Below are 10,666 nucleotides of genomic sequence, written 5' to 3'. Positions count from 1 at the left end.
ATGGGGTGTTGGCTATTTTGGGCAGTAATTGGGCCTTATTTTTCTGACATCCTTGATCTGTTAAGATCTCATCCTAGTAAATATTTACGCGATAAACTTGGGCAATTATATTACACCTCTATGTGTTGGTTTAGTGGTGCGTTGATAGTACTTTTCCACTAATTCAATGCCAATCTTTTCTTGTTGTTTTGAGCATTGAAAGTCTTCTCCTCGCTAATAGTTTTATCATTGCGTTTTGTGGTTGTTTTTTCATTTTTTCTGTTTTGTTTGCTTTGGGTTTGTAATAACAAGTGGGTTTACAGTTTACAACGATTATTTTTGTCTTCATCTAATTGTTTAGTTGCATTTTCCACTAGATTTATTTCTTGCCCCCTTTTGCTGTGATCCCTATGAGATTCTTGAAATTGATTGGTCAGATAATTTCAACTATTATGGATGATATGTTAATGAACTATATGTGTGTGTTCAGTATTTAGTGTATTTTTCCAAGTGTTCGTTTGTCGAGTTTGATAGGTAGTATCCCCTATAAACATTTTAGTCGAATTTACAAGTGGACTATTAAAGTGTGAATTAACATTTATCTTACTTTTTCATGATTGGAAATATATTCTTTTTTAAAATAAAAAATTACCAGGGAGATTAATTATTAAAAAAAAGATGATTTTTCCCTTTTAAAAAAAATATAATTCGAGAAAAAAAAGAGAGCTTTTTGGACAGGACACTTGTTGTGGCACCACCAAACCACAACAACCAACTTCGGTCGCATCCTCTTCCTTCACTGACAACCCAACTTCGTCTTGTGCAGATTGGGGAGACTCGTTAATCTCAAAGCTAAAACCAGCCATGTCCATCGACATCCCAGGCTTAAGACAAAGGTGCATTCTTTTTCCTTCATTTTTCTTATTATTATAAGATTTATTTATTTATTTATTTTGCTAGAAAGTAGAAATTGTAAGTGGGGTATGTACCATTTGTTAGCTCTGATTACATGTTAGCGTGTTTGGAGTGGGAATTGTATCGTATGACCCTTTTTGGACATCATGGGAGGATTTTGAGGATTCTCAATTCTCATGAAAATTAACTACAACATGGGTTTTGGATTTGGGTTGAGGAAATGAGGTTAGAATTGGTTGTCATAAGTGAATCTTGGTTCAAGTCTGAAGTTTGTGCGGGCATGGATTTGTGGTTTAAGAATAAATTTTGAGGCAAATCATGATTGTGTTATGTTTTTAGGTCTTTTTATATGATGACTTGGTATTTGGTTTGCTAAATTTAATGATCATTTCTTTCAAAGAGATAATTAAAGACTTTGCATTCTTGTTCTTATTGTTCTTTTAAAGACATTTTTCCTGGTATGAAAATAGACAGGAAGAAAAATAAAAGGTGAGGCTTAGAAATAAAATAAGATTATTAAAAATAATCAAACTATCTTTTCTCAGTGACTGGTTTCTCTCGTTATAACCATTTCATATTTGTCTTTGGCTTCTAGGTATATTGACTCGTGCAAGAGGCATGATGTCCTTCCTAGTAATGCAATTTTGTCTGGTCTCTGTAAGGTTTGTGATAATTATGGCCCTTTTTTCTTCCCATACTAAGATTTTAATCATAATTTTTCATTATCAAATTCTAATGCTTTCAAGTAGAGATTCTCATTGTCATGTTTTGAGTGAAAATTGTGTTAAAAGTGTTTCAATCTGATTATTTTGTCTTTTCCTGTACAGGCTGAGGTTAAAAAAGCTCGCCATGAGCTATGTAGCTTGGAGATTTTCCTGCACCACCTCAAGGATGTTGATTTTCTTCCCCTATTTGACGTCTTTACGCAACTTGATAATTCCGAGATTGAAGCAGTTGATCTGTGCAATGGATCATCTTGCACATTGAAGGGCGAATATGCTTTGAAATTGATGCGGGCGATCAATCAAAAGCTTCGGGTTGTTGATCTGCAGGATTTCTTTGGAAAGAGCTCTTTACGGTATATGGTGAAGTGATTTTTAGTCTATGCATATCTATAAATGAATTAGTTCATCTTGCAGTTACTGCATTCACTCAGTCCCATTTCAGACCCTTTGAGGATATCTTCGTGGTAAAATCTGGCTTGGGAAGAAAAAATATAGTGAAAATTTAACTAATAATAATTTATGAACTGCTGCTTCAGTTTCCCTAAATTTTTCCGCTCAACTTAGGAAATTCCAATTATCTCTCTTTTTGGTCACTAAAATTCTCTTTGTTCCCCATTTCTTACTATTTTTCCTATTTTCTAATGATACCAATTATCTGCTGTTCTTTTCTTAGAGAAGCATAGTATTGAAGGATGAATTTGTGAAGCGAGATTATCAATAATACGAGTTTCAATTTTTTACTCAGGGATCTCTCTAAGAAAGGTTTGCCATGCCAAATGTTGATCTTGATGGCTTCGAATTTTCGGAAGCTTAATATGTCGGGGCAGTTCATGCAAATACACACCCTTAACCTCGATTTCAGTAGTTCACTCACTAGTTTCCAGGAGGATTGCTTTGCTTGCATGCCTAATTTAATGCGGCTCTCGATGTGTGAAACGAGAATTTCAAATCTTTGGACTACTACGGCTGCACTCTCTAAGCTTCCTTCTTTGGTTGAACTTCGGTTTCAGAATTGGCTGTGTTGCAATGATTCTGGGTCCTGCTTTGTATCATCTAGTGTGAAGTCAAATAGAAAAACTGATTCTGGTTTGCCAAAAAAAAATCCGTACGTTGGAGGAGTATCTGTTGATCTTCGTGAACTCTTAGACCAAAACTCAAGCACTGAACAGGTTCTCAGGAATATGGTTTCACTTAGTGAATTGATTGTAAATAATGACGTTCAAAGCATGAGTGAAGATTCATCAGATGATAGTGAGACAGAATATTTGAATTGCCAGCAAGTATATGGTAACATGGAGCCGTCGCCCACTGCTTTTCCTGGATGGCATGGACAATTCGATTTTCAGAATGAGGTAACAAAGATGGCCTACCGAAATGGGTTCATGTTTTGAAGTCATTTAGTTAGATTCATGTTGAAGTCATTAGAACAAAAAATTCCATGTAATTATTTCAGCTAAAAAATTGTAATTAAAAAGGAAAAAAATAGAATATAAAATATGGTGTCGTTTTTTCAGGGGAATATCAACAATATCATTACAATTCATCAAATTCAACATAATCATCAATTTTGCTTTCATATTCATCACCATCAATCTATCATTTCACAGGTTTCCTTTGATACCTTACAATATCAAAATGAAGAGGAGTCAACAAAGGGTGCCTTTACACAGGACAATGCAGATCTTGCAATGAACTATATTTCTTATCATCCTTCACCAGTATGTTTTGAGAAACATTACAGAGAATACATGATAGCTTCATTACCTCGTTTGAAAGTTTTAGATAACTTGCCTATTAGAAAAAGTGACAAGGAGAGGGCTAGTGTTACGTACTTAGAACACTTTGAACATCTACCTTATAGAAGAAAAAAAAAAGAATGTGTCGTTAGTATTTTAAAAAAGCGTGAAGTAAAAGCAGGCCGCAGTCCCGGGCGAAACTCATCATGCCTGCCTGGGATATCTCAAAACTTTTATACCAAGTCATTTTGCGCTGCTAAGGTGGGTTCTTCTGCTTGGCCATTACTGCATCCAATTTCTATTTCGGGAACTCTTGTTGGAGATGAAAGAAGGAGCTTTCGTCCTAGGCAGTTTGAGTATCATCCAACTGATTGTAGCTTAATGGTATTTGGAACTTTGGATGGCGAAGTGGTCGTACTCAACCATGAGAGTGAGACAGTTATTAGTTATATTCCTTCACTTGGAGCAATGAACAGTGTGTTAGGACTCTGTTGGCTCAAGAGACATCCGTCTAAGGTAAGTAATTACTGTATCAAATGAGATCAGATGATATTATTAGGGTTTTCGTTTCATAAGTTCTAGTAGAAAATTTGAATTAAAATTCAAATTTTTGTGAGAGAAAGCACTGTAGCAAAAAGGTTGAATTGTGATTCAAGCAAACCTTTGAAAGAACGGGGCGTATATTGTCATTATTGTAATTGCGTAATCATAGCAATCAGAATCTTCGTCTTGCGCACTATTTTACTTGTTAACACTGCACTATTATGAAATGATGTGTTTCCAATATGACAATTTCTGATCCTATTTGTTTTCCAATGTTGTCAGCTTATAGCTGGTTCAGACAATGGCTCCTTAAAATTGTACGATATCCAGCATAGGTCGCAAATAATAACAGGCGTATACAATAGTGTTGGAACTGTCACGTTTGATGAGTTTGACCAATTGACATCTGTTCATGTCAACTCTACTGATGAGCTATTTCTTGCAAGCGGTTACTCAAGAAATGTTGCCTTATATGATATCAGCAGTGGAAGGCGTCTACAGGTGTTCACTGATATGCATCGAGAGCATATTAATGTCGTTAAATTTGCAAACCATTCTCCGTCTATTTTTGCAACTTCTTCATTTGACCAGGACGTCAAGATGTGGGACTTGAGACAGAAACCGTTACGGGCTTGCTATACTGCTACTAGCAACAAGGGCAATGTGATGGTTTGTTTTTCTCCTGATGATCACTATCTTTTGGCTTCAGCTGTTGACAACGAGGTAAAATTTTGATATTCTATATATGTTGTGGTTGTGAGTGGTCCAAATATCAAACTTATACTATGGTGCCATGAGCAGATGTTTCAGCGTTTCTTATCCTAAAACTTAGTTCTGATGATATGATTTTGGAGAAAAATAAAATTGTGACAATTAGTATTTGAGATGAAAGAGAAGTTGTTAGAATTTTTAGGGGAAAAAAAAAGAAATTTGTCGGGACGAGGAGGTCAAATATGGGGGAAAAGCAAGTACAGGATAAGGCAAAAGAGATGTGGAATTGAGCATGGGGCATGGTTTTAAATAGAAGAAATAACTATTTGGTTGTCATTTTTTTTTTTATTTTGAAGAAAATAAGTATTTTATTTGGAGAATCTCAACTTTGTGATTTGCTATTGCTGGTTCCTAAGCAAATTTATATCCATGAGTGAGATTGCTGAATTAAAAAGGAAAGATAGTAATTTATAGCTTGAGATTAACCTATAAATAATTACAGGTTAGACAGCTTTTGGCTGTTGATGGGAGGCTTCATTTGAACTTTGGGATAGCTCCTACAGGAAGCACTCAAAACTATACTCGATCTTATTACATGAATGGACGGGACTATATCATTAGTGGGAGTTGTGATGAACATGTGGTCCGTGTTTGTTGCGCTCAAACGGGAAGGCGTCTCAGGGATATATCTTTAGAGGTAGATGAGTCTTCTGTTTGTAGTTTCATAATTTTGACAGTCAAGCTCTTGATCCGAGTTATGTAAAAGCTCTTGAAATTGAGAAGTGTATAGTTGTTGCTTTCTTCTTCTTCACCCGTTTCTTGTCTTGGAAACAACAATGAGACAAATGCTTGTTTCTATTGTGTGCAGGGAAAAGGCTCTGGTACTTCTATGTATGTTCAATCTTTACGGGGTGATCCTTTCCAAGTGAGTTTTTCTTTTTCTCTACTTCCAATACTTTCTGTTTTTGAGCTTAAAGTTTTGTGAATGAGTTGTCATATTATTGGATTCCCTATTTCTCTTGCTCCGTTTCTGTTAGAGCCCGAGCCCCTCCCATTAAATTCGTGTACTCTAGGAGGAGCAAGGGGGCAATAGTTAATTCTCACAGGGAGGCGTAGTAGGAAGAGATAATGGCGGCAAATATCATCGGGTTTCACGCTGAGGTCAAGCATGCCGTTAGGAATTGGTTTTGCATGGGAAATACCGTGAGTGAGGAGTCTATAAAATAGAGCTTGTAGTAAAAAGGGAGGGTATTGTATTGAGAATTGAGTCTGAATATTGGAGGGAGAGGAACGTCGAATTCCTCCTATCTGTAATTTCCGTCTTTACGTTTTTCAGTTTGATCAATAACAGCTAAGAAAACCGCCCAGAAATTTTGGGTTTCTATCATTGGTATTAGAGCCACCGATCCTATGGCCACCGTCCACCACGACCTGCGCGTTACAGACCGAGTTGCCATGGTGGAGCAAAGGATAGAAGACGTTCACGACACTCTTCAGATAGTTGGAGCCATAGCTGACCGAGTTCCCCAGCTGCAAGAGGATGTTACTCGGCTGGACACCAGAGTTGGAGAGATGCAAGGATCGGTGCTAGAATCGAGGAGTTGTTGTAGAGGCAGGCCCGATTGTTTGATAGACAGCATCCAGAGAGGGAGCCGGTCAGGAACCTGGATCGGACACCCAAGGCGAGAACCGGAGAGGGGACGAGCAATCCCTCGAGAAGGCTCACCAGTATGACGGGGGGAAGGAGGAGGAATACAGCGCCAAGTATCACCGGGACGGTAGAGGGGATTTTCGAGGGAGGAAGTTGGAGCTTCCGGTTTTCCACGGCGAAGATCCGTACGGCTGGGTGTTTAGGGCCGAGCGCTATTTCGCTGTGAACGACATCGAAGACGAGGAGCGAATTTTGGCGGCCTCCGTGTGCATGGAAGGAAGAGCGCTAGGGTGGTTCCAGTGGGTTGATGCACATGACCCGTTTGTGGGCTGGAGAGAACTTCGGACGGCCATCATCCAGCGATTCAGCCGCGCCCGAGAAGGAGATCCGACGGAGCGGCTGATGGCGCTCTGACAGACCGGAGGAGGGGCGGATTACCGGGACACATTTGAGGCACTGGCTGCCTCCATGAGAGGTGTGCCCGAACCTATCTTCAAGGGAGCCTTCCTGAATGGACTACGAGAGGACGTGCGGGCCGAGGTGAGGATGCATCGGCCTGTCAACCTGTTGGAGGCAATGGACCTGGCCCAACAAGTGGAGGACCGACTTGAGGCGGTGGACCGGGTCAGGAGGAAGAAGGTGGGGTGGGTCTCCAGACCCGAGTACACGGGTCGACCCAGGTTAAGCCCTTATTCCCAATTTAACACCTCAGAGGTTCGCGAAAGCTCCCTTCAATCCCAATTAAATCGAGATTCCAACGGCCAACAAAAGGGGCTCACGGCGGCAACCTCGAAGGCTCAGCCTCCTACTGGAGGAGATTTCGGGTTTCGACGTCTAACCTTCGACGAAGTACAGCAGCGTAAGGCTCGCGGTCTTTGCTTCCGGTGCGATGAGAAGTATAGTCCTGGGCATCGTTGCAAGAACTGGTCATTACAGGTGTTGATGTTGGCCGACGAAGACTCGGAGGATGAGTGTAAGGAGGAGGGGTCCACGGAGGAAGGAAACACCGATCTAGGAAGCTCGGCGGCCGCAGAAATAGCCGCCTTAGCACTCAACTCCTTTAACGGTTGCTCTTCGGCAAAGACGTTAAAGGTCAAAGGTTCGATTAATGGGAAGGAAGTCATCATCCTTGTCGATAGCGGGGCCTCCCACAACTTCATCTCCACCGCGCTGGTGAGCGAACTGAAATTACCCTAGGACTTGACCACTCGGCACAAGATCCAGGTAGGGAATGTGATGATCTTCAAGCAGGATGGGATTTGCCGTTCGGTGCAGGTGTTGATCCAGGGGCATCGAGTGATTGAGAATTTTTTCCCTTTTGAATTGGGAAACGTGGATACGGTGCTCGGAGTCACGTGGCTTAGGACTTTAGGGGAGGTACGAGCTGACTAGACTCGTTTCACACTGAAATTCTTGGTAGGAAGTCAATGGGCTTGCCTGCAGGGGGACCCCGCGTTATGCTGCTCTAAGGTTAGTATGCGTTCGATCTTTCGTTCGTTATTGTGCGAGCATGCTAGAGTGTTACTCGAAATTGGGGTGGCCGCCACCGAGGAACAGGGTCTTTCGACCGCGGCAACGCCACAGGAGCTGGCCGCACTTCTGGGCCAATTCAAGTCCGTTTTCGAACTGCCTGAGGGACTTCCTCCGCGCCGTGCTCGTGACCATCACATTGTTTTATGAGAGGGGGTATCTCCCCCTAACATCCGGCCCTATAGATATCCCCATATCCAGAAGACAGAGATAGAGCGTCTAGTGGGCGAGATGTTAGCGTCGGGGATAATCCGACCAAGTACTAGTCCATTCTCGAGTCCTGTTCTGCTGGTCAAAAAGAAGGATGGCAGTTGGAGATTTTGTGTGGATTATCGTGCCGTCAACCAGCTGACAATTCCGGATAAGTTTCCCATTCCTATAATCGACGAGCTGATGGACGAACTACAAGGGGCCAGTGTATTCTCCAAGTTGGACCTCCGTTCAGGATACCACCAGACTCGTGTACGGGAAGAAGACGTAGAGAAAACAGCGTTTCGTACGCATGAAGGGCACGTGATGCCCTTCGGGCTTACCAACGCCCCTGCCACCTTCCAATCTCTAATGAACACGGTATTCCGACCCTTCCTACGTAAATTTGTGCTCGTTTTCTTTGACGATATTTTAATTTACAGCCGGTCAAGCGAGGAGCATATTCGGCATTTGGAGCTGGTTTTACAGATGCTGCACCAGTAGCAGTTATACGCCAACCAAAAGAAATGTATTTTTGGCAGTAAACAGGTGGACTACCTCGGCCACATCATTTCAAAAGAGGGTATTGCAGTTGACCCCTCGAAAGTGCAAGCCATCACTTCTTGGCCTACCCCTCGTTCGGTAAGGGAATTTAGGGGATTTCTCGGCTTGACCGGGTACTACTGCCGATTTGTGGTAGGTTATGGGGGGCTAACTCGTCCCCTGACCGACTTGCTGAAGAAGGGGGCATTTTCACTGGTCTCAACTAGTCGAAGAGGCATTTCAGAAACTTAAAGAACTAATGGCAGAACTCCCAGTTCTCGCCTTGCCGGATTTTGGAAAATTTTTTATTTTGGAAACTGATGCTTCGGGCAGTGGTGTAGGTGCTGTATTAATGCAGGAGGGGTGACCACTGGCGTATTTCAGCAAGGGACTGTCCTTAGCCGCACGTTGGAAGTTGGTTTATGAGAGGGAATTGCTGGCCATTGTCCTCGCAGTTCAAAAATGGCGCCACTACCTCCTCGGTTGACACTTTGTCATCCGTACCGACCAGCAGAGCCTACGCCACCTCATGGACCAGCGGGTTTTGGCACCCGATCAGCTTTGGTTGGTGACCAAACTCTTCGGCTATGACTTTGAGATCCAATACAAGCCGGGAGCCGCCAACCGAGTGGCCGATGCTTTGTCACGGAGGGAAGAGGCCGATATCCCCACCTTTTCCGCAATCTCCGTTCCTGAGCAACTTGACCTTGACGCCCTTCAACAGGAACAGGCTGGAGACCCCCACTGTGCAGCATTGATGGCCAACCTACAGGCTGGAGCAGGGTCGGTTCCTGGTTACAGCACTCAAAACGGGTTGCTCCTGTTTAAAACTCGTTTAGTTATCCAGCCTCGTCGCCATGGGTGAGGGCTCTCCTTCACGAGTTTCATAACTCAGTCATTGGTGGGCATTCGGGTTTCCTTCGTACTTACAAGCGTTTGGCAGCAATAGTTTTTTGGAAGGGAATGAAAAAGGTAATCAGGGAATATGTGGCGGGCTGTGAAACGTGCCAGCAATGCAAGACCGAAGCTTTATCTCCAGCGGGGCTGTTAACCCCCCTGCCAGTGCCACAGCGGGTTTGGGAGGACATATCCATGGACTTTATCAGTGGGTTACCAAGGTCGAAGGGGGTAGATGCCATCCTGGTTGTGGTGGACCGTTTGTCCAAATATGCTCACTTCTGCCCACTTGCCCACCCATTCACCGCCAAATAGGTTGCCAAGGCTTTCGTAAAGGAAATCATCCGTCTACATGGGGTGCCCAAGACCATTGTTAGTGACCACGACCCGTTGTTTATGAGCCTTTTCTGGCGGGAGGTATTCAAGCTGCAGGGCACCAAGTTGCACACTAGCTCCGCTTATCACCCGCAATCGGATGGGCAAACGGAAGTCACCAATCTGTGTCTAGAGACATACTCACGGTGCTTTGCTAATGACAAACCCCGACAGTGGCAGGGTTTTCTTCCCTGGGCCGAATATTGGTTCAATACCAATTATAGTTCCTCTACAAAGTACACCCCATTCTTCATTGTCTATGGTCGGCACCCGCCTACCCTCCACTGCTACCAGGAGGGCTCCGCAGTAGTACAGGGGGTCGAGGAACAGCTGCGGCTGCGGAATCAAACAATTGACCTGTTGAAGGAACACCTACTGTCGGCTCAGCATCAGATGAAGAAGTTTGCGGATCGTCATCGCTGGGATGTCTCCTTCGCCACAGGTGACTAGGTGCTGCTGCGATTACGTCCTTACTACATGAAATCATTGGCCCGCAGACGTAATGAAAAACTTAGTCCACGATTCTATGGTCCATTCGAGGTAGTAGAACGGATTGGCCCCGTTGCATATCGCCTTAAGCTGCCTCCCACAGCTAGGATTCACCCTGTCTTTCACGTGTCTCAGCTGAAACCGTATAGGGGACTGGTGGTTTCTGGTCTGCCCCTGCCTCCTAACCTCTCAGACGAACTGGAGTTGGATGTTCAACCTTCGGCAGTGCTGGATTCCTGAGTTCGATCGGTGGGTGGTAAACAAGTACCGGAGGTGTTGGTTCAGTGGGATGGTCTACCAATCGGGGATGCCACATGGGAGCCCGTTTACACCATTCAAACCCAGTTTCCGAACTTCAACCTTGGGTACAAGGTTGGTCTCGG

The 10,666-nt window shown here is 43.4% G+C and overlaps 1 protein-coding gene across 2 annotated transcripts in view; it reads left to right on the top strand.

Annotated features, from left to right (window-relative positions):
* Positions 1 to 782: 782 nt before the first annotated feature.
* Positions 783 to 10,666, top strand: part of LOC21394754 — a 10,741-nt gene continuing 857 nt past the window's right edge. Inside the window, exons 1-9 of one of the 2 annotated variants that reach the window (XM_024167382.1) lie at positions 783 to 875; positions 1,490 to 1,556; positions 1,722 to 1,972; positions 2,365 to 2,971; positions 3,227 to 3,871; positions 4,181 to 4,621; positions 5,112 to 5,306; positions 5,478 to 5,534; positions 5,946 to 5,974. In XM_024167382.1, the coding sequence (XP_024023150.1) occupies positions 844 to 875; positions 1,490 to 1,556; positions 1,722 to 1,972; positions 2,365 to 2,971; positions 3,227 to 3,871; positions 4,181 to 4,621; positions 5,112 to 5,306; positions 5,478 to 5,534; positions 5,946 to 5,957 (2,307 nt within the window). In that variant the 5' untranslated portion in view covers positions 783 to 843 and the 3' untranslated portion in view covers positions 5,958 to 5,974. Of the gene's footprint in view, positions 876 to 1,489; positions 1,557 to 1,721; positions 1,973 to 2,364; positions 2,972 to 3,226; positions 3,872 to 4,180; positions 4,622 to 5,111; positions 5,307 to 5,477; positions 5,535 to 5,945; positions 5,975 to 10,666 lie in introns of those variants that run through there. The other variant, XM_024167381.1, reaches the window with a different exon arrangement.

This window comes from Morus notabilis, unplaced genomic scaffold, assembly GCF_000414095.1.
Source record: "Morus notabilis unplaced genomic scaffold, ASM41409v2 Scaffold28, whole genome shotgun sequence".
Classification (NCBI taxonomy): domain Eukaryota; kingdom Viridiplantae; phylum Streptophyta; class Magnoliopsida; order Rosales; family Moraceae; genus Morus; species Morus notabilis.
The sequence above is the reverse complement of the archived record's forward strand: the minus strand, read 5'-3'. Positions and strand labels throughout refer to the sequence as shown.